Below are 23,676 nucleotides of genomic sequence, written 5' to 3' on the forward strand. Positions count from 1 at the left end.
GTTCATTGTGATTTTTTTTTTTTTTTTTTTGCAAATGTTTAATTGGAGGGGAAAAAATCCTTGCAGGAACAATAATAAGAGACCAAGCCTAAGATTTATTTACTTGGATTTTATTTTAGTGAGCAACTGTTATAGGACCCAACAGGCTACTACTGGGAAAGTGAATTTGCAGGGATAACGTGGATGCTCACGAACTGTTCTTGCTTGCTGAATGAAAGGCCTGTTATCCAGCCTGTTTCTGGCTTCAATGTCATCAAATGATACCATACTGTGCCAGTTCATGGAGTTCAAGGTGGCTGAAAGCTTCCCAAGGACAGATCACGGTGATATCTGAAAGAGAGCAAAGTCCACATCAGTTCAACCCTCATTACATCTTGCCAGCATTAACGTTCTGATGATTTGAAGATGTCTTCAAAGTGCATAAGGTGTTTGAAAAATCAGATAGTGGAATGGGATCGTGATCCGTCTTTGAATCCTTTGGAACGGTACTGAGGGCTACAGTCACCTTATTGCCATCTGATCGAAGTACCAATGCAGATGTTACATACATGTGGCAATTCAATACTTCCATACAGCCATTCAAAAGGATGGAGGACCAAATGGGCTACAGCAGTTATCCCCAGCCAAATAAATAAGGACATTTTAGAAAGCAGATAGACTGGTTTGGACCAGTGGTGGGATTCATTTTTTTTTACTACTGGTTCTGTGGGCGTGGCTTGGTGGGCGTGGCAGGGGAAGGAGACTGTAAAATCTCCAGTCAGAGGTGGTATTTGCCGGTTCTCTGAACTACTCAAAATTTCTGCTACCGGTTCTCCAGAACTGGTCAGAACCTGCTAAATACCACCTCTTGAAGATGCAGACTTTGTTCATGAGACTTTGTTCATGTGTATTGAAGCTTAAGATGTAATTTATGGTTACTGTGTAGCATAAAACCCAGCTGCAAACGAAGTACGTTTATAGGAATTTATGAGAGGAAAAGGATAACAGAGGTATTTGCGCCCCTGATAGCATTTTTTGGAATAGGATGTTTATAGTATTCCTAGGCCTACACAATGCTTTCAATCCAGCTTTCAAAAGATATTTAAGCATGCAAAAGCACAAATACAGCACTTGTTGGGCTGTAACAAGGTGTTCAGAGAGGTGCCACTTTCACACTCTCACACATGCCAAAACAGCTTTTGGAGCACTGTTTGTCTCTATATTGCAAAATACAAATCATACTTCAGCATGATGTCTGGCCCCTTTACACTGGTACAAATAAAAAGTTTGATAAAAAAAAAAAAGATGTGCCACATGCAGCTTAGTGCTGTTAGACTTTATCTGGGTGGATCTTCTGCACTAGGTACATACATTCTTTCTGCCAAAACTCATGACTGTCTGATAATCAATAGTAAAAGCATGTCAAGTACTTTTTGAAGCAGTTTACTTCCCTGTCCCTCTTTCTGATGTGCCCCTGAAGCCAATTTCTATGCAAGAACCACTTGCACTTGGATAAATATGATACTCCTGTTGCAATCCTGGATGGAAAAAAAAACTCTAAAGAAGGAAATATGAGGACACCCATGAAAGCAATCTGGATGAAACTTCCCTTTTTGCACCTGCTGGTCTGGAAATGCTACCAATGGATACAAATCAGCTAAGAGGAGTTGGTGGAATTGTGTTGGCTCTGACCAGATTTGCCTACTAAATAGTAATTCCCTGGTTTTTTGGAGCAGGTTCTAGGGTTGATCCTTCCTAAAATAAATTGATAAATATCCGTTGTGGATTATATTCCTATTATGCAGGAACGCTCGTTACAGAAAAGAACAGAAATGTAACTACCAAAATATAGTAATGGAATAAAATTACAGGCACAAGGAATGCACAGTTTACTGAAGGAATTCAGTAAATTTAGACAAAGGAAGCAAGCCTCTAACATTATAAATGTTTCAATGTCAGTTGCCACATTGCCCAAAATATCCCATCTGTGGCTGAAAACAGCTGGACCTGCCCATAAGCAATGCCGAGAAAGATAAAACTGCAAGGAACCTGCAGGAGCCTGACTTTCTCACTTCAGAACACTTCAGTTAATGTCATCAATCAATCCTTCATACCTGTTCCCAAGCCTTCCATACCGGGAATGTCATCACCAAACCTGCAAAAAAAAAAAAAAAAAAAAAAAAAAGAGAGAGAGAGAGAGAGAGAGAGAAGAAACTGTTTTCCTAAAAAGTTGGCTTCCACGCACAATAACATCATGGAAACATTACCTCTTTATTCAGTTGCACATAGGTTGGGTGATTTAAAAAAAACCCTTTTCTTTTTGACAGAAGAGATTGATAGAAATAATGTAAAGGAGTTCAGCAACTGGTCTGCAGCTATACTGCAGGGAAACACCCATATAGATATCTAAGCAATGTACAGTTAGTCACTACATGGAATAACAGAGTTGGAAGGGACCTTGGAGGTCATCTAGTCCAACCCCCTGCTTGAGCAGGAGGGTTTATTCCAAATATTAGCCTCTACCTAGGATTGAACTCACAGCCTCCTGATTGTGAGGTGAGAGCTTCACCTCTAGGCCACTGCACTGGATCCTTCATTTATGACCACAATTGAACCCAAATTTTCCATTGCTAAGCAAGACTGTTGTTTAAGTGAGCTTTATCCCATTTTATGACCTTTTTTGGCACAGTTACTAAACAAAATCACTGAAGTTGTTAAATGAATCATAAGGTCATTAAGCAAATCTGGCTTCCCTATTGACTTCGCTTGTCACAAGCTGGCTGGGAAGGTTACAAATAGTGACAGTGCAACTGTCATGAATACATGCCACTTGCCAAGCGCCCAAGTGCTGATCATGTGACTGTGATGATGCTGCAACTGTGATGATGCTGCAACAGTGTGAAAACTGGTCATAAGTCACTTTTTTTAGTATTGTTGTAAATTCGAACACTTATTAAATGAATGGTTAAAAGACAAGGTCTATCTGTATTTGTTTCTTTTCTATCCCACTTTACACAATGCAATTGAATGACAGTTGTGGTTATGGCCCTGGAAGTCACACTGTGGCTTTGAAGGGCCAGTTGGGGCTGGGACTCAAGTTGGGTGGCTTTGATTTAAAAGAAAGTGAACTCCCTTCTTCCTGCAAAGTAACACTTTGTATCTCACCCTTGAACACCTTTCTTTGGTGGCTTGCTCTTGAACTGCCTGGTTTGTCTCTGTTTGAATTTGGGAGGGCCTTTCCTGGGAGTGACAGGCCCCCCAGTCACCCTGGTGGCAGATTTGAATTCTGGCTTTGGAGCTTCGAGGTTCATGGCTAGGATGAAAGAATGTCCCTTTTGAACAAAAGTCCTCCTGATTCGGGTGGGTTAATCTGTTAGAAAAGAAAAATGAAAAATAATTGGAGTCTATCATTAGATGCAGTTGAAATATGTCACCTATAAACTCTGTTTGCATCTCCTCAAGGAAGATATTGTTAGAAGGCAAATCCACTTAAACATTAGAAAATGTTTCTAAACAGTAAGAGCAAATCAACTGACAGGCAATGGGTGTCATTCATTCATTCATTGGATGTGTTGAAGGAGAAACCAAGCAACTATCCATCTGGGATGTTTTCAATTGGATATCTGTACTAATCGGAGGGTTGGACTCAAGGACCTCAATGGACCCTTGCAGCTCTATGATTCTGAAGACCTGGACAAAAGAAATAAACAGAATTCATTTCATATACTATGTGGGCACCCAGCCATGCAGTAAGGTTATGAAATGAAATAACAATTGATTGCATAATCCTCCCCACTTCGTAGGATCTGTCCCTTGCAGGTGATGTACTGACTGTTCATCATTATGTGACTAGGAAGGGTTGATGTACATACTTGAGTTGGGGTCTATTTATGCAACTATTGATGCTGAAGTACCAGTTCTTCTGAAAACCCTAAATTTTCAGAGCCAACCAGAAAAATCAGGCTGCGATCCATAAAATATTTGGTTTCCTTTCTTGGCAATGTTAAGATCTGGTTTGGTCGAGCATTTTCCTGTTGCACTGCGATCACTTAATGCTTTGTTTCCATATCCATCACCAGAAATGAGTCCGAGGGGAACAACGCAGTACGATACTACAGTAGAAGAATATTTCACCAGAGCCCTATGCTAAACTTGTTGCTGATAATCACTGTGCAGACAGACCACTTGCCAGGCACAATACTGGCAGCAGACGTGTGTGTGTGTGTGTGTGTGTGTGTGCATGCTATTGGGCATCATTCTGCAGGAAGTCTGGTTTTAATAAACCCTTGCATTTGCTTTGGTGCAGAGACACTGATCAACTGATCTAGGGGTTTTACTTTGGGCAATTCTGCACTGGTTATTGGCTGCCGCGCAGATAGAACAATGGGATAAAACAACATTAGTCTCATCCAGGGTGACACTTCTCAGATTCATATTCAAATCCCTGAAAAGATGCTAATCTGATTAGAGTGCTCCACCCCCACCCACCCCGCCAAGTAGTTTTAGGCTTGTTCCCAGGATGGAAAAGGATTTTCATGGTTTGTTTCATCAGCTCTTACTAATTTTCTCAAAGCTGTTCTATCACCCATCTTGATAAATTCAGCTCTGCAAGAGCAAGGTTATCTTTTCAGGGTAAAATGCTAGAAATCATGGATTCCACAATTCAGCTGGCAACTCCGTTCGGAAGAATTTGCCTTCTGTCCCCCATTTTCTATGGGCTAAGAACAAAGCTACATAAATATATATACAAAAGCTTACATTTTCACCTTTTTCCTGGAAACCTTTTAACATTTTGCAAACCCAGCTGTTTCTCTCACATCCATGAATATAACCAGCATCCACTATTTTAATTACCTAAATCTATAGAAGCTTTGATACCGGTAGCTGAACTCCAATTTTTCCGACTTCAGTCTCATTTGCATTTAGACTTGCATTTAGCCTCATTTAAATTGCACAACACATTCATTATCCTCGGAGAAAAGTTAGTCAGACAGGGTGAATTACCCAAACTGGCTTTGTTTAAAAACCACCCACCTGGGTCTCTTCCTTACAGATGGCTATAACCTTCCAGGAACACAGTCATGAGTTACTCCAGAAGAATGTAACAGCTGGAAAGTGGGTGGAATAAATTGTCTGGTGACTAAAAACTGATAGAAATTTTCAGTTACTTACCAGAAGTTAAAGATGCACCCACTCCAACCCTTATCGCAAGTCTTAAGTAGCAGGTTTGTATGAGTCAGCCTTTATAATATGTATCTGTAGGTGGTCAAAGCTTGTTCTGGAGGGTTCAGAGGTGTTACAATGTATTATATTCCTCATAATAGGTTTATGACTCTTGCTTTTAATCCAGTATCATCCCTAGTTTATAGATACATTGTTTATGGTTTGTGTGCTTAGGTCAGGGAGAGGAAGGAGTTGTTAAGTGAATGTAGCTTCCCCCATTTACCTTAATTGTTGGAAGCCTCCTGGAAAATCATAATTACGTGACCCTCTAAGATGTCGCAACTATCGAAAATACATACCAGTTGCCAAGCGCCCAAATTTAGATCACTGACCACAGGGATGCAGCCTTAAGTGTGAGGACCGGTTATAAGTCACTTTTAGCATTGTCGTTAAACAGTCATTAAGCAAATGGTTTTATGTCAAGGATGGCTTGTATATTTCCTATACCATTTTTTTAAAATTCTAACAATTTTTAATATTTAAATATTACAACAAAAATATTGTTAAGCAATATTACTGGGATAAGTTTTAAATATTCGCCTGTGTTGATTTTAGAGACAAAAACTTTCAGACCCACTTTCTTTTTCTAGCACCCTATAAATGAATCCATGACAATGTTTTCTATACCCTGAAACCCTGAGAGTATTTACACCAAGACAAATTCCTTGTGTGTCCAATCACACTTGGCCAATAAAGTATTCTAAAAAAATCTAAATCTACCCTGAAACCCTGAAGATTTCAAAGAAAGCAACTAGGAAAGGAGATATCCAAGTAACTATTATTCTGGCAAACAGAGAAAGCTGCAAGAACAGCTTGCTCACCTAGACATGGGTAGCAGATAAGAAAATCTAGTTAAGAATGCTTAAATTCCACCCATTCAACTATTTTCTGAAATGGGGTTCATAGGTTTTGAAAATGAGGGCAGTTAATGTGATCACAAAGAATTATTCCAGTTAAAAGGAACCATTGCCATGATAGGATTGCCAGCTTATCAAATTGATCCTTTGAACAAATTGAAACAGGTGCAGTTAAGTTTCCTGCTGATTTTTCTTTTCATCTAAATCTTACTCTTTAAAGCACTCAAGGTAGAAATCTGGCTAAGGTGAGGGATATGGATATGTATGTATGTATGTATGTATGTATGTATGTATGTATATATATGTATGGATCTTTGGTTATTCGGGTTTTGTCCCGTGTAAAATTGGAAATATCTTGGCGACGTTTTGATGAAGTCTCATTCATCATCTTCAGGCTTGTGTCTTCGGCTTTGTACTTCTCGGAGTAATGTGAGCTTGCAGCTGCTTCTTCCTTTTAACTGCTAGTGGGGGTGTCAACATATATATATGTTTTCTTAAGTTTTCGCTGGTACTTACATGTATGGTATTCAGCTTTGTTCGGGTATTTTCCCACGTCATTATAGTTGTGCTTTTAAAGTTGTAGCAATGTTTCGGCAGAATCTCATCTGCCATCATCAGGCTTCTGTATTGTGTTCATCCGAACAAAGCTGAATACCATACATGTAAGTACCCGTGAAAACTTAAGAAAACATATATATATATATATATATATATATATATATATATATATATATATATATATATACAGTCGAACACTATACAGAAGTCTGATGATGGCAGATGAGATTCTGCCGAAACGTTGCTACAACTTTAAAAGCACAACTATAATGACGTGGGAAAATACTTGAAGAAAGCTGAATAACATACATACATACATACATACATACATACATACATACATACATATTAGTCAGGCGCAACTGACAGCCATAATAGCAAGGACTCATCTCTCTCATTTGTTTTATAATCAAGGATCCAAACTTTGGGTTTGTTCTTTTACTGCCTATAAAAAGTCAACAGATGCCCCTATGTGTAGCTTATTCATACAAAATAGTAAGCTATGCTTGGCTTAACCAGTGTGTACTGAATCAACCACCAATCATTAGATTCCTACAATACATTTGGATATAAGTCATTATCTAATCATTGCAATGGATATGTTCAAACATCTTGTTAAACCTTAAATGGTTTGTTGCACAAATCCAGCCCATAACAAGATCTTCTTGTAGTCCTTTTGAAAAGCAAGAAACAGTTAACTGAAAAGTTATAGCAATGGCAGTTGTCAGCTAAGACCTTCCAACATTATTTTCCACCGATGATCCTTTATGGAAAAAAGTAGAGGACAATGTAAGCCACTCAATTCTTTCACCCATGTCTAATGCTGACAATAAAGTGGGTGTAAGGACTTCACAAATAAAGGTCAGGGCTGCCTGACTGTACGGTGGCTAATCAGGCAGTAACCATGGATAAAGTATGTCCTTGATACGGTATCTGGCATTGGATGACACAGCAATGCAAAACCAAACACAACTCACTGGTAAGCAGCGATTAAAGCCAGAGAGGTGACATCTTGCCTCCTCTTTGTTAGTGTTCGGTTAAAAATAACAGTGTCAGTGTTACAGAACAGAACTGTGAAAGGAGCAGGGGAAGGTTTTATGTCCTTCGATTCCCATTGGGTCCTGTTTTACTTACCCTTCCATCTGCCATTTCTATGTGATATTCTGCCTCTTGAGTTTTGTCCAGAGGTTAACCACAAACCCCACATCCATATCCGGTCAACAAGTAAATCCTGGGGTGATAAGTTAAAGTAACTTTGAGTGAAACTAATTGTAAAACATTCTGCCCAGAACACAGTTTGACCCATAAATCAATTACTACATTTACTGATAGTCTAGTAAGTTTAATAAGCTATGCAACATAGCCAATGACTAGAAAGAGATTTATTACCACTGCTTCCAATGGCATTCTCTATGCAGACATTCACTACTAAGCTAATCTAAGCAGAAAGTTTCTTAGCTTCCCTCTGTATAAAACATGAAACATTTGAGGTCTCTTTGTAAATTATAAACGGAAAGTGCTTCACACTGATGTGGACTTAATGGTTGAATTGACACAATGCACTAAAAGTGACTAAGATATACTGAGAGTTTGCTGAATTGCAGCTACAAGATCAGACTGCAAACTTCCAGATGGCAGCAGAGTCAGGATTTTCTATATCTCTTTGTTGCCCTCTGTTGGTTGCATGGGTTTTGCAAGGCAAATATGATAGCCCTACTTTACTGTAACCATCATATACAGAATAGGGCACAGTTGCTAACATGTTATGCCAAAAGCAGGCTATCCACATAATGAGTTTGCAAGTTCCAGTAATCCAGTAATTATTTATCTTATTATAAATACTATAGTGCAGGGGTGTCCAACTCAAGGCCCAGGGCCCAGATCCGGCCTGCAGGGTACTTAGATCTGGCCTGTGTGGGAGCCCTGGAAATAGCGAAGGATCGGCCCATGGTGCCTCTACCAGCAAAACCATGGCCCTCATGAGCTGCGTTTTTGCTGGCAGAGGGTTGCAAGAGGCCATCCCAGCTGAAAATGGAACTCAGGCAGTTTCTCTGGCAGAGTGCTTGGGCCACAGGCGCCCTGACACGAGTGATGTCAAGCTGGCCACGCCCACCCTGGCCACGCCCAACCTGCCTCCAAGGTTAAACACAACCCTGATGCTCCCTCAATGAAATTGAATTTGACACCCGTGAAAGAAAACAAAAGCACAAGATAAATACAAATTTAGAGTGTAATATACAGTAATGCATAGTTCTGTGGTCACTTCAGTTCCATGCTCAGCTGTGAAGCTCACCAGATGAGCTTAATTTAATTACTTTGACTAATCTAACTGTTTGTGATTCACTGCTTAGTCTTGATTTACTGATTAAATAGATAAGTTTGCAAATATGCTAAATGCTTAAAATATTCATCTATCTATCTATCTATCTATCTATCTATCTATCTATCTATCTATCTATCTATCTATCCATCCATCCATCCATCCATCCATCCATCCATCCATCCATCCATCCATCCATCCAATTACTATATTACTTTGTTTGTATGTACATGAGAGTTTATGCACTGGAGACAAATTCCTTGTCAAATCACACATGTCCAATAAAGAGTTCTACTCTATTCTATCAATCAATCACACCAGAAGTGGCATACAACAAATGCGCTGGATCCACAAATTGTACTTAGCAAAAACCAAATACCACATTATCACTTACTGTGGGTGTACAAACTTTGTCTGTATACTGTGCAGAGGTCTTATTAACTTGGAGAAAAGGCAGCATGTATGGGAAATAAATATTGCTCTATAAAGTGCCATTGCATTAATACCACATCAAAATAAAAATCAAGATTTGAGGAGAGTAGTGCAGATGATGGATTTGCGCACAGTATACCAAGCAAAAATAAAATACAGAAGATAGCTGCATTCAGACATGACAGCAGGCCAATACAACCAACATCTGGAAGTAGTAGTGCATAGTGTACTTTGTGACTATGTGTGCGCCTTTGAATGACTATTGACTCCTTCGTGATTGCCTGGATTAGTCCCTGCAGTTTTCTTGGGAAGGATTTTCAAAAGTGGTTTGCCAAAGCCTTCTTCCTAAGGCTAAGAGAAATACCGATTGGCCCATGGTCATCCAGCTGGCTTTGAATCCAAGGTAGCATTAGAACTCACAACCACCCGGTTTATAGCCTGGTGCTTTAATTCCTATACCAAATTGATTCATAGATGTAGTGTATACAATCATTATTATTCACCTAAAATGTTTGTAACGTTCTAAGTGCTGTGAAGATATGAAAAACAAGCCTACTCCTGTTTTCAGACTCTAACAGAAATGATGGAAAAGAGGAAAGAGAATGGAATAATAGATTCTTCCCTAGATGATAGATGAGGCCAGACTGGCTCCTCATGGGCCATCCAGTCTGCCAGCTGGTTTGTTGCGGTCTTCCTGTGAGCTAGAGGGACAGCTCTGCAATGGAATTTAGTGCCATGGTAAATTGCAAAGTTCAGAATATACTTTCCTTCAAATCTGCAGTATCATACCTGCTGGCAGATGGAGCAGATTATTATTTTTTTTACCACAGAGCAGCAATGCAAGCATTTTTTAGCTATTCAGAATGACTTAAGAGTTAGCCCAAGAGTTTTTGCATTTCAGTAAGCTGATGGGGAAAGGACATTAACGGATCCTAAAGGAGTTATCCTGGGCTGTGATCTGAATGCAAAGATACACTAACAAACATAAAGCTAGATCTGGTCAATATATAAATAAATCTCCTGGGAATATCTTGTATGTCTGATGCAAGACCACAATGCGGCCTGTTTATTTTTTAGCTTAGCATAATGTATGAACCCAACCTTTAAGCTTTAGGGTTATCTATAAACACATTACAGCTTGTTCAGCAATTACACTGAAAAGGATATTGGTTCATTGCAGTGAGTGATCCTACTTTTCTACTAAAAGATGTTGGGATTGAAATTTGGCCCATGTTTATTGACGAAGAAGGGATCTTTCTAGCTGCCCACTTAAATCAGGGACTCCTTTGCTGCAATACTACCCATGAGATCACTGTGACATTCCGAAAGCATGTGAAGCACAAACCCAGTTAATGAAAATAGTAGATCATCCCAAATATCATCCCTCTGGTTTAAGAAGATGAAATTTTAAAAGAAGACAGTCGTGCAATAATAGATGTAGTCATTAGAACTTTTTATGTAAAATAAAATATATCACCTCTTACAGAAGGAACCATAAATAATTAGCTTTTCCTCTTCAACATCTCCTAAAGTCCGAAACCATGCAATACCATGTTCATCAGGTCAAAAATGTCAGTCTTTCTTCATACGGAACTTAATTTCCATCTTCAGGAACATTTTAATATTTTCATCCTCTATATCTTTCTCCACAGCCGCCAAAGCCTGCTCGCCACCATCCTTGTAGTATTTTAGAAGCTCTTCTGCATAAGCAATCCAGACACAGTTGTGGCATCCACTCATACAACATGTTGTGGGAGGGACAAGCAAGCGGTGGGGTGGCAAAACAGGACCCCGAAGAAGCAGTTTCCTTCTCGGAACACGATTTATCCTTCAGGGAAGGAGCCTTTTGGTTGCGGCTCTCTGCATCTGCACAGAAGCGACGCTGTCCACCGCTTAATAGTGCTGCAGGGAGCCAGCCTATATTTACTAACCTCCCATGGCAGGATCTTTTCAACAGGGCCAGCGTTGTTGTATCATTAGCCTCAAGGCCCCAAAACAGATATATATACTTCTGGTAAGAACAAAAACAAAATTAAATCCCCAATACATCTATATCCCTCTTCTCTCTTATTTCCAGGACATCCAACCCATCTTTGAAATATAACCAAGCAAAGATACGACCTACAGAATTTTACTTATTTATCCAGACAATATGTCATGCCTATAAGATTTGGGTTACGTTCCACTTGTGACTTTCAATACGTAAAAAACAGCATTTCACTCTCTTGACGATGCTCTGAAAACAAAAATCAACCACGTTCTGGTGAGATTCCGACTCTTCTTTCTAATGTGTGACCTTTTACATAGAATGTTAAAAACTATGCATTTAAATAGATTCAGATTTAAAAACATTTTGACCTGGTATGAGAAAGTTGACTTTGAAATGAATTATTAAATGGATACTATAAGCAATGTATAGTATTAGAATGCTAGTATTTATTCCAGAATATATTTTGAGTAGTGTTTTCTTCAATATAGATTTTAATGCATGTTACAATCTAGTTCAGGAAAAACTCTGGATGGCCTCATTTTATGTGACTCTGGGCCAGTTACCCTCTCTTAGCCCAACCCACCTCACACGGTTGTTGTAGGAAAAATAGGAAGAGGGAAATGTGTTGTATATGTTTTCCACCTTAAGTTATTTATAAAAAATAATAAAGATGGGGTATAAATTAAATAAACTAGGCTGACAGATGCAGCTGAGAGGATTTTATTGATTCCTTAGCCCAGTATTTATTCCCCACAAAGGCCAAATTAGCTGGAAGGCAAAACTATTGTTCCTTTCCTGTCCTCTGGTGAATGGTACTTAGCAGAGTTCCATTCTGATCCTAGAGAAAGTCTATAGCCATTCTAACTATCACCCACTGATATTGTCCACAAATTTGCACAGCCCTCTTCAGATGTGAATTAAATTAGCAGTATCAGAAAGTTTCACATAAGTATATATAACGAATAATTAAATTAAGGGCATATGATATCTAAAGAGAGATAGGAAATGGAACAAATTTATATAGTTGTTATTACTACTTGTCTTAGGCACTGAAAAATCAAAACAAATGACCCAAAAGAAAATATGTCAAGGATGCCACAATAATTTGTGAGATGTTTTGATTCATGGTAATATTTGATTGGAATGTGGTTTTGGGATTTTTTTCTTATGCACCAATACAAGTGTTATTTAAATTAATACATACTCTAAAATTAATCTCATCATATATTAATGCCCCATTTCTCCTTATTTCTGTTCTCTCAGAAGGAACCTATGGAATAATTGCCAGTTTTACAGTTTCATAAAATAGCTTATTGAATATTGAACAGTTCTTTCTCAATCCTGAAACCATGATAGCAAGTAGCTTCCAACCTGGTGTATCCAGATAGCTCAAGATATTGGAGTATAAATCCCTTTCCGCTGCCTTTGTTGGCTGGGACTGACAAGAATTAACATCCAACACATCAGGAAGACATCTAGTTGTCTAGTCCTATTCTAGAAACGACCTAGAAAGCAATTTTTGGCACTCTTTGTGATTGTGATACCAAGATAATTCCCCTTTGCTGAATATCCAGCACTAATAAGAGAATCTGAAGATCTTGGAAACATAATCATTATTTTAATACTGAATTCTAATAAAGATGCTAATTTCAAAGGGCAGCTGAATCAGAAATGATGTTTTAACCATTTAAAAAAGAATTTAAAGGAGAGTTTGGGGCAGGATCAACACGAGGAGCCCTTCATCATTAGGGCTATTTCACAGCACTTTTTGATCCTCGGGCTGTTAAGCTGAAGATAGCTTGACTGCCTTCCAAATAAACATTGCCGAGACCAGACATTTAAATCGTAATAGTGGTTGAAACAGAATAAACCCAATAAAGGTTGTTTAATTGAAAATGTACCACTTTGGTTTATTAGGTAAACAAGCAACCCGCCCTTAGCATTTTGTGTGAATGCAGCTAAAACTGTGATTTTTACCTATTAATTCTCCTGGGTAAACTTCTCACCTGACCCGCTTCTGATGTACCAAAAGTGCTCACCAACCCCCGACGGCAGCAGAAAACCCCCAAAGGCAACATCTCTCCGGTCGCCTTTAGGCAACCCTGTCCCCTTCGCCGCCTGCCGGGAATTAACATCTCCATCGCCCAATAGCAATCCCGATTCTGCTCTAACTTCCGATATAAGTGACAAGTTCCACCAATCGGAGAGCGCTGATGGACGGGGAAATCCCACCCCCCGGAAGAAGGCGGGGAATAGAGTGCGTAAGCAAGAGAAGACTGAACTGGGAAGCGACTGTGGCACGTGGGTGCAGCGATGGGCAAAAAAGAGAAGAAAGTTGCTGTGGCTTCCGCTGCTCCGCGGAAGGGGCTTCTCGCCCGTGGTAGGTCTGTATCCCTCTGGTGAGCTGTTTTTTTGTGTGTGCAATTTCAAAGCGCTTGTGTCAGTGACAGGTAAAACAACCTTGTAGGATTGACCAGTTTTATTCCCATCTTAACTTACTTATCACTCAATCGTAACAGCAGCTTGTTTGAGGGTGCCCAGTGAATGTAGAACTAATTGGGATTTTGACTGGCTACTGCTTGATTCTGCACGTGTTTATTCTTTACTCAGACTCCATTCTCTCTCTTGCCCCAACTCACCCGGTTGTTGTAGGGAAAATAGGCAGGAATATTAGGTAAGGATGCTATCTTGAGTTTTACACACATACACAAACACACACACATGCACACGTGTGTGTATCTATATCTGTAGACAGACACACTCTGTGTGTGTGTGTGTGTATGGATGGTTGGTTGGATGAAAATGGAATAATGATATCTGCAAAAAATATCCTTTGCCTCCATGCGTGAACCAGAGAGAACCCAAAACAGACAGAGTAAAGAAAATTAAGAAGCTAAAAGTGTTCTAGAAATTTAAAATGCACATAGATAAACACTTGCTACATAACCCCCCAGATTCAGCAATTGTCAATAAGAAAGGCAAAAAAAAGTCTGGGTAATAGATCTGCAAATAGAAGTGGAATGACTGGCAAGAGAAAGCAAAGATAGTACAAATAGTAATAAGTGCCTTAGGTGCAATCCCAAAACATATGGAGCATCCCTGGAACACCATTAGCATTGAGAAAATCCCCATCAGTTGATTTCAAAAGGCAGCTTTATTTGGAACAATCTACATCCTGGGATGATACTTTGTCATTATCAAGCAGTGACATTGCCTATCCCATGGTCTTGGGAAAGACTCAATAGTTGGATAAAACTGCCAAATCCCATCTAAACATCTGGTGGACTATGCAACCAACCAAAATAATAAAACCTCTTCCTTACTAGCATTTTTCATCTTTCCAATGCCATAATGCCTATGAACTGTAGTCTACTCCATCATAATCTATGGAAAGTAGCTATAATTTATCCTACTTATTGGCCAGCAGTATTAAGATTGTTTTAGGTTAGGTCTCTTTTCCCAGCACTAACAGTGGAAATGCTTACAGGTTTCTTCAGTTTTATGCTGAAGGGTGGATTCAATTAGGAGTGTGGCTCATTATGTAACTGTTATGATGCCAGAGATCAAAGAGATGTGCCACTACATGCCTTTCAGATACTTGTGATAAACCCATTGTGAAAATGGGGAGTACTGAATTAGATTGTAAGTAGTAGCAACAAGATATCGCATTTATGACATATTCTTTCCATTGTGGAGAAAAATATGTTATTAACAATTATTTAAAGTTATGGTAGATTAACATGATTTTCTACTACTAGGATATGGATGGCACCCGAAAGGCGATGAAGGAAGAACACCTCTGATGAACACTGAAAGACCACTTTAAATATAGGGCTGGCTATGGTACTAATTCAGACTAATATAGGTGCTTCCAGCAGCTTCTCATTCATTCTACTAATGAGGTTGTTGAAATTCTGTTACAGAGCAAGATACGAAAATGTGACACAAATACTTCTGTCATAAAGAGGTTCTTCTAGGTTAGGTTGTACAAGTTATAGATGATGATGATGATGATGATGATTGCCTTACTAACATTTCTCTTGTTTTAATTTTAGCCATATGAAGAAAAAAGCAAATTCAAAACCAGATTGCCTGAATGAGCAAGAAATTCCATATCGGTTGCGGGAAATCATGAGGAGCCGGGATGATCTCAAAAACCCTACCCGCAAGAAGAAGAAAAGGAAAACTGGTAAAAAGCAGCTTTATGATTTTATATTCAATATATATGAGCCTCAGTGGTGCAGTGGTTAGAGTGCAATACTGCAAACTATTTCTGCTGACTGCCGGCTGCCTGCAATTTGGGAGATCGATTCTCACCAGGCTCAAGGTTGACTCAGCCTTCCATCCTTCCGAGGTGGATAAAATGAGGACCCAGATTGTTGGGGGCAATATGCTGACTCTGTAAACTGCTTAGAGAGGGCTGTAAAGCACTATAAAGCGGTGTATAAGCCTAAATGCTATTGCTATATGTTCCAGCAACTAGCCAGAAATTCTTGGGAAGTGTCATCTTGACAAACTCTCCTGGATGGTACTACTTTGAGGCAGTCTGCCTTATAAGAGGTTCTTTATCAGAAGGATGGAAGAATCTGGAACCCCAGAGCTGCATAGGATTCCCCACTCTCTTTTTTGGTCCTTCCCCATAAGCTCTCTGTTATGGCACTGAAAATGAGTGGAATGATTTATCAATGCTTTGGAAAAGAAAATACAGAAAGACTCTAGAATATGCTCCAGCATAGTCCCAAAGGTGCTTTTTCTCAGGAGGCAACTGGACTTTCTTGTTTTTTCTTTTGAAGACATTTCACTTCTCAAGAAGCTTCTTCAGCTCTGACAGGATAGTGGGGCAATGGAAGAGCTGTCAGAGCTGTAGACCTTTTTCCTACAGATCCTAAAAAAATTGCTTTTAAATGTTAGGTTACTTCGTTGTCAGATAACTCTTATTTGCTCAGCTAGGGATCGGTACTTTGCAGAGTGACTAGGTTAGGGCTCTATCCGTTTCCTACAATCTCCATGAAAGCTGTTGGGCAGATTATAACATCCATGTTTTTTGTCACAGCAAATAAGCAGAGGCCTCAGTCAGAGGGTGACATACCAGTACCGAAGTTCAGGAGACGGCGAGGGGAGACAGAAAACTCATACAATAAACGCATGGACCGGGAAATTGAGCACGTGCGCTTCCTCACTGAAAACCAGATGCAACGTGAGCCTGAAAAAGAGATACAAGTCCAAGAAAAGTCACAGAAGAAGAAAGAGTTAAGTTTGAATTTTCAGCCCTTGAATTAGGGTGGTGCTACAATCTGAAAGCCTGATTCTTGAGATGAATTTCATTAATAACCCAGTTTTCCTTATTTCACCCTCACAATAATTCCATAAAGTTAACTTTTTGGCTAGTATGTTTTGACTGAATAGAAGATTTTCCCAAGCCACTGTCAATCTCTCTAGCCATTAGGCCTTAAAAGGTTATTACTGACCTCTGCTCACCAACTGTAGAATTAATCCCAGAAGTAATGTGTAAGATGTTCTGTTTAGGAGAGGAGGAAATGAATTAGTTAATAATAATAATATTTCTTCCTCTTCTATGCCTTAACTCAGCTCTGTTCTTTTGGTTAATAGTAGCAATTCCTTTCTGTCTGGAATCTTGTTCTTCTGCTTGATTCTGTGTCAGTTAAGACCGTACTACTCCCTACAAACTGCAAGGGAACTTAAAAGTTGTTCCAAGTGTATATGTTTAGTGTAACATCCTTTATTGGTTAGAGGATACATTGGTTCTTATTTCTGTATAGGACCTTTGTGGCTTCTTTATTTCTAAGTCTCTGAATTTGTGAAAGATTCTTTCTTGACATGCCATGGACAGCTCTGAAATGTGTGTATCCTTTGTTTAACAAAGCCTGTTTCTCTAGATTTCAGAAGAAGAGGCTGGAAAAAATACTTAAGCAAAAAACAGAGAAAAAAATAACCATGTTGGAGAAGGACCTTTTCAAAGGTAGGGTAATAGTTTGCCCAGAAAATACTGCTACCGCCTTGTAATATTTTTGCATCATTGTGGATACTACTGCATTGATTTTTTAAAAGCTTCTCCTTCAATATTTATTTATTTGGTTGATAATTTAGTACGAAGCCCAAATCCCAGCAATTTTGGGCAGTCTGTGAAGTAAAAAAAGTACTATAACAATAAGAACAAAGGAATAAAACAAGCCAGGCAACAACGAAAACATACACGCCCAACTCAAAGGGATTTCAGCTACCCTATCAAAAGTTTGGGTGAGGAGCTAGGTACACACACACACACACACACACACACACACACACACAAATAAAAAAGCCAAAAACAAAACAAAAACGCAACAATTTAGACATCCATACCAAGCCCCTCTAACAAATTCTCCATCTGGCTACCAATTTTTTCCTGTAAGTTTTGGGTAGCACTTCATATAGATAAGCCCCTGAACTTGTTTTGCAGCAACCCAGTGACTTAGATAATCTGATTTCCATATAGAGAGGAAGGCTGTTAGCATAGGATGGGGTTATATTTAGTTTATCTATATGATGCAGTCTTATGAAATATCTATTTACTATTCCACATCCATAAGCAACCCTAGTGTGGCAGCCACATACAAAGATTTAAAGAAAGATTAATAATAAAGTAAAGAAGTTTCATAATGATTCGCCCAAGCAAGAAACAAAAATATGGAGCGTTTGATGTGGAATCAAGAAGAAAATAAAACTGATATTAAATGAGACCTGTTCCAGAGGGCTTTCCAAAGCATGGGCACCGTTGCAAAAAAGGCTTTTGTAACGAATCTGTCCCGTTAGCATTTAGAGAGACTTTCTCTGAAGAGTTTAATGCATGATCATGATGTTATGGACAGCTACTTCAAGAAGTAGGGTCACAAAGCATTTAAAGCCTTCAATGTGGTTAATTGTGATAAGCAGATGTGGAGCTTTTCTCAGGAAATGCTGTAGCCTGTATGTGAATGGCTGCATATGGGAAATACTGTCAAAATTCTGATATATTCTAGAGCCAGTTTGGACTAATAGAATAGAATTCTTTATTGGCCAGGTATGATTGGACACACAAGGAATTTGTCTTGGTGCAGATACTCTCAGTATACATAAAAGAAAAGATACAAGAGTCAAGAAAATAATGGTTAAGGCACCAGGCTAGAAAGCAGTCCCCCCTTAGGCATGAGGGATGTCTGGGTGATTTTGGGCCAGTCACTTTCTCTCAGCCCAATTCATCCTACAGGTGCTGTGGGGAAAGTAGGAGGAGGAAGGAATATTGTGGGTGTTTCCTACCTTGAGTTCTTCATAAAAATAATAAAGGCAGGATATAAATGAATAACAGTACTAGGTTTGCAAATTGCAGTAAGCTTTGGTTGGTTTAAATGGCGTGTTGAATAAACAGCCATTGACTGAGTCTGCCCAGCATGCTAAACTAAAAGCCATGGTTTATAAATTACAGTATCTAGCATTACACAATAAAGCAAGCCAGAAAAAAGCCATGGCTGTTGGGCTTAGTACCAGTCCTTAGCTTTAGACAATAAGGTTGATTTGATTATTTGGTAAGAGTCTGAATCCTTTTGCTTTTGTCCCCCTCAAAAAATGGACAGCTGAATCAAAATCTATTCCAATCAAAGTTTCTGCAGATCAAGGGAGCTGCACATCATAAGCACTGCGTATGGCTGGAAGAGCAGAAGCAGCTTATGTAGCAAACCACTTCTTGTAATTTGTCTGAAAGGGGAATAACCTTTTTAATGAACCACTAGTGTGCTTCAGGTGGTTATCAGCCTAATCTTGCCAGAATACCACTCTTGCAGAATATGCTCGCTTTCTGCATCACTTTCAAAGTTAGTGCTGTGGATTTTGACACTTCGTTGCGAAGCAACCAAGTTCCTTTTAGGAGAGAGATTTATGTTTAGCTGATGTCTGAGATAAGAAACAGTTGCATCGGTATCGGAGCTTGGTAAATTCGCTTATTGCAGAATGGAATGGTGGTATGGAAGGCATGGGACCGCTTGATTCCTTTTTGTTTCTCTTTGTTTCAATCCGGCTCAACTTTTGTTTCAAAGCACAATATGAAAGAGAGATCTTATAGTGGATAATGGAGTCACAAGTTGGTCACTGGGAATCATAGAATCTATGAGAACAAAGCACATAATAAAACATTGTGACCCAAGCGCAAAGGTCAGGTACTGTGATATCACAACACAAGTTTCATGAAGTCTGATTTTGGAATGCGGGGGTGGCGGGTATAATATAGATTTTATTTAACTGGATTTGTAATGTTGTACACTTCCAGGAACCATTGTTTGTGAGTTGGGTGGCTATATAAATTTGTTCAACCAAGCAATAAAGTAGCAGTATTTGCTTTAGCTTTTATTGTTATTAGCTGCCTGTGGTTATTGTAAAACATGGTCGGCCATAACAATATTTTAAATAAATACAATCCTTATGTCAGGTGGCTGTGGTTAGAAGATTTCTGGCTTAAATTTGCTTGATTGTGAGAAAAAAAATGAAAGAAGCATGTTGAATTATTTTGGAATTGTCTTTGTAATTATCAGATTTTTTTCCATTCCCTTTTGCCTTCTTTCCATTCCCTTTTAGACTCAGTAAAATTTGGAGAAGTTGCTCTACAGCCTCCCACACTTACAGCGAAACCCAGGAAGAGTGTTATCAAAGACAAGGTACATCATTTTATTGAGCAAAGTTTTACTTCTCTTTTCTAATTTTGCCAGTGGCCATGCAAGCCTCTATTTTTGCTGTGGAAGGAATTTATCTAATCAGCAGCAAGGCTCAGAATAGGTTACTGGCTGGTATTTAACTGTGTTATGTTAAGCTAACTATGCCTAGGGTTTTATATTTTAGACATCCTCTCCTTAAAGCTGATTCTCTTCAGGTTTGCTCTCAGATTAAACCCATATCCACTTTTCCTCTTCATGATTCTTCAGCTAATTTTTCTGTTCTTCCAGGGTGATCAAAGGCAGCAACTTCTGCTAACGTCTCTTTTGGGCTCTGGCAGAAAGGCCAGTGTTAAAAAATCAGTCCATGCCTCTCTCGCTCGCCAAAGGATCGTTCAAGAGGAGAGAGAACGGGTTGTCCAGGCTTATCGGGATATAAAGAAAAGGAAACAGAAGCAGCAACAGCAGTTGAAGGAAAGCTTTCTTGCTATAGACAAACTAAAGAAACCAGCCTGAGTTGGCAGAACAGTTCTATCATTCCGAGAAACACGATGCCATTACAAACCAATTGTAGAATGACAAGCCAAGTCTGCTGTCTTTCTCTTTTCCACTTCGAATGAGAGTAACCAGCAACACTGATAACCAGAATAACAGCTGAGCAATCCAAGTTTACACACTTTGCTTTTCTGAGCAGACCAGTTTTTTAAAAAAGTGTTTCTTGTATCCCAGTTTGTTGAATTTGTAACATGAAAAACACACACCCCCATACTTGTTACTTCCAAAAGGATTAGCAATTCAAATTGACTACAAGAATCAGAACTAGTTTTCAGGTACCAATCTATATTGATGTTTTTTATAAGCCTCCTTCTGATGTTGAGGAAAACTCTTCTCCAGATAGACATTGCATTCCTTTTGGAATTTTTTTAATCTATATGTTTTCCCTATACATGGATTATCAAAAAAAAGAAAGAAAGTGAAAAACCAAAACAATCCAGGCTGGGTCCCTCTTTGGAGTTTAGTTACCAGTTTCTGAATCAAAGTGAAGAGCTTGGACCATCTCCTCCAAGATGTTATCAGAGGCAGATGAATTGGATTAAAATATGTTCCAATACAAATGGATCTTGTTGCTAGTTTTGCTGGCTCTCGTCGAATATGATTTCCTTGCAGAAGAGAAATTGGACTGCTACTCCAAGGGCAGCTACTGTATGGACATCCACCATTAAATAGCAGCAAAAACTTTGATTGGATGAAAGGCCTTAAGATAGGATAAGGCAGAAGGTACACTTCCTTGGCAGAGGTTTAAGATGAAGAGGAAGCAACATGTTTTATTTTGCAGAGCATTTTTGCCAACTTTACGAAAGCGATCAGAGGAAAACAATTGTACCATCTTCTGTCTTTCCCTTCCAAATCCTGGTGCTGTTGTGCAGAAACAAGAACATGTATTGGCAAAAACCAATGAAAGAACTTAAATAAGGAAATAAAGTGGTATTGCTATGCCCACCAACAGTCACACTGTGTTCTTGACACTACAAGCCAAAATTATTTTAAAAGTGGTGTGAAAAATGACTTTAAAAAAAAAAGCAAGTCTGTATTTGTAGGATGAAATTCTCAAAACAAAGGTGACTGAGAAAGTGAGCCAGCAAAATTTTGAGCAGTCCTTAAAAAGCAGAAATAGTTGGTTGATTGGAGGAGGGAAAAATAGAAAATATTTAGTTGAGAAATACAGTAATTTGTATTGGGCAAATCCTGAGGGGTGGTTGGTCCTAAAGAAGGGACTGCTGGTGTGTGGGCTTTGGATGATGCAGCACAGATTTGTCAATAGATGGCAGGATTTGTACGTGATGAGGAATTCTTTTCCTTAAGCAAGCTCTTTCTCTGAAGCAACCTTTTTACTTTATAATGGAAGAATGTGGTACAGAGAACATCCTATGTATATTTCCTGTAATTCCCCCTGCGGTTATCTATAGTTTTAACACAATTTCTGATGTTCCAGGAAGATGTTCCGCTAAAACCTTTTAAAACGAAATATAGCCTGTATTTTGCTACTATCTCTGGGTGTATTGTATAGGTCAGTGATGGCAAATATTTTGGGCTTGGCATGTAAAAAAATCAGAAAATGTCTAAACCTGACTGCTGGCATGTCATACATACACTCCAATTAAAGAGAAACCATTTTCCATTTCCCCCACCTTCAATCTAGGCTACCCTGAACAACAGCACTCAGCGCAAAATTAGGCCTAAAGTAAAGACTTGGACTTCAACCTCTGCTGCCACTCAAACAGGCTGCATTGCATTGTGCCCCAAAGCACAATTGCACGTGTGGCCCAGCGCTTCCTAGGATCTGCCCTGCGTTGCTTATCTTCAAATGGGGTTCTCTTTCTGTTGACAAGCCCTCTGGCCTAGCTGGGGCTGCTCTGGGTTGCACAAGGCCTTTATTCTTGAAGCCATTTTGAAAAATTCTCTTCAGCCTCTGAAAACCATGCGAAAGCACACCCCATTCTCACAATTTTTGGAGGCTCCTTATGCTGTGCGAGAACACACCCCTCTTGTGCGTGGTTCTGAAGGCTGTAAGGGAGCACATCCCATTCCCAACTGGTCTCTTTAACCTTCGAAAAATCACTCAAAAACAGGGCGTGCTTTTGAGAATATTTATTGTCAGGTGTTAATGAACACAGGTATGTCATCCAAAATGCTATCTTAGCTTTGACGCACATGTCAGGTTTGCCATCACTGGTATAGGTACTAGAAAGGTTATACTCTGGTTTCTCTGCTTTTTTCAGCTCTTTGCTGTGGACTGATCTTTATTAGATTTCTCAGCTTATCCTTGAGATTTCTAAAACCTTCTGAATATTTGGAAAACTGTCTACACAAGTTACCTCCATTTAAATCATGGGTCTCGAGCCAATCTTCCAAAACTTAAAAAGGATTTATTGGGAATTAAACTGTTGTGGCATTGCCTGGGTGTAGCCGACTCTGAGACACATAATTCATTGTCACCCTTGACCCTGGTTTTCCTCCACTCCAGAATGGGGTGTATCGTAATTCATGTATCCCAGTGGGATACATCCATAGCCAAGAGTCATCAATCATGCTCTCCAGTTAGAATTTTGCATGGCAGAAACTTCGGTCACCTAGTTATCATCTTTGAAAACATGGAATGCAGTTTTGGTTTGCAAGCAGCTGCACTGCTCCCCCTTCCCTTTCTGTTGGCAACTCTAAAAAGACCATAGAAATATTTTATGAGTTGACAAAGAGGATACTCCTCCTCCCATCACCGAGAGCCCTTTGTACCTTATTCCAAACTGATGTATAAATAGGACAAATAATTAGCAGAACATATCTGACATCAGAGAACATGCCTTTGATTAATTCTTGGACTGGGAATCTGCCAGTGCTATGAGCTAGTCTGAGAAGTTGAAAAACTTTCCCTACTGTTTGAAAGGGAACAACATGGATGTTTTATTAGATGCCTATGGAACCAGGTTTGCTATTAGCAAGAAGAAAGATTGGACAGTAGTTTCTGAACCTAGAAACGTAGAAAACTGACACCACAGGTACTGATTTTGAAGCTAGTTGCTCCAAGAATTTGTCTTACTGTGTTCTTTTGATAGTTTTTAATAATCCATTCTGCCTTAAAATTTA

At 39.2% G+C, this 23,676-nt stretch overlaps 3 protein-coding genes across 5 annotated transcripts; 1 reads left to right on the top strand and 2 right to left on the bottom strand.

Annotated features, from left to right (window-relative positions):
* Nucleotides 1-75: 75 nt before the first annotated feature.
* On the bottom strand, nucleotides 76-13,475 carry PDE6G (phosphodiesterase 6G). 2 transcript variants are annotated; one of them, XM_026675778.2, is made up of 4 exons: nucleotides 13,337-13,475; nucleotides 3,145-3,349; nucleotides 2,094-2,134; nucleotides 76-330 (listed from the first exon to the last, which is right to left on the bottom strand). In XM_026675778.2, exons 2-4 carry the CDS (start codon nucleotides 3,288-3,290, stop codon nucleotides 254-256), a joined length of 264 nt encoding a protein of 87 aa, XP_026531563.1. In that variant the 5' UTR covers nucleotides 3,291-3,349; nucleotides 13,337-13,475; the 3' UTR covers nucleotides 76-253. The 2 variants fall into 2 exon arrangements, with proteins under 2 accessions (XP_026531563.1, XP_026531565.1); XM_026675780.2 differs by lacking the exon at nucleotides 13,337-13,475 and adding an exon at nucleotides 5,014-5,038.
* Nucleotides 10,809-13,500, bottom strand: OXLD1 (oxidoreductase like domain containing 1). Its single transcript, XM_087956013.1, is given in 3 exon segments — nucleotides 10,809-11,136; nucleotides 11,138-11,380; nucleotides 13,366-13,500. Coding segments are annotated over 3 exon segments (573 nt in total). The 3' UTR covers nucleotides 10,809-10,941.
* Nucleotides 13,501-13,557: 57 nt separating this feature from the next.
* On the top strand, nucleotides 13,558-21,543 carry CCDC137 (coiled-coil domain containing 137). 2 transcript variants are annotated; one of them, XM_087956012.1, is made up of 6 exons: nucleotides 13,558-13,739; nucleotides 15,415-15,548; nucleotides 16,413-16,608; nucleotides 17,257-17,339; nucleotides 19,961-20,040; nucleotides 20,326-21,543. In XM_087956012.1, exons 1-6 carry the CDS (start codon nucleotides 13,573-13,575, stop codon nucleotides 20,548-20,550), a joined length of 885 nt encoding a protein of 294 aa, XP_087812138.1. In that variant the 5' UTR covers nucleotides 13,558-13,572; the 3' UTR covers nucleotides 20,551-21,543. The 2 variants fall into 2 exon arrangements, with proteins under 2 accessions (XP_087812138.1, XP_026531557.2); XM_026675772.2 differs by having other exon boundaries at nucleotides 13,602-13,743.
* The last annotated feature ends 2,133 nt before the right edge of the window (nucleotides 21,544-23,676 follow it).

Source organism: Notechis scutatus, chromosome 2, assembly GCF_049901735.1.
Source record: "Notechis scutatus isolate UNSWTSFEM ecotype Mainland chromosome 2, rNotScu1.2, whole genome shotgun sequence".
Lineage (NCBI taxonomy): Eukaryota > Metazoa > Chordata > Lepidosauria > Squamata > Elapidae > Notechis > Notechis scutatus.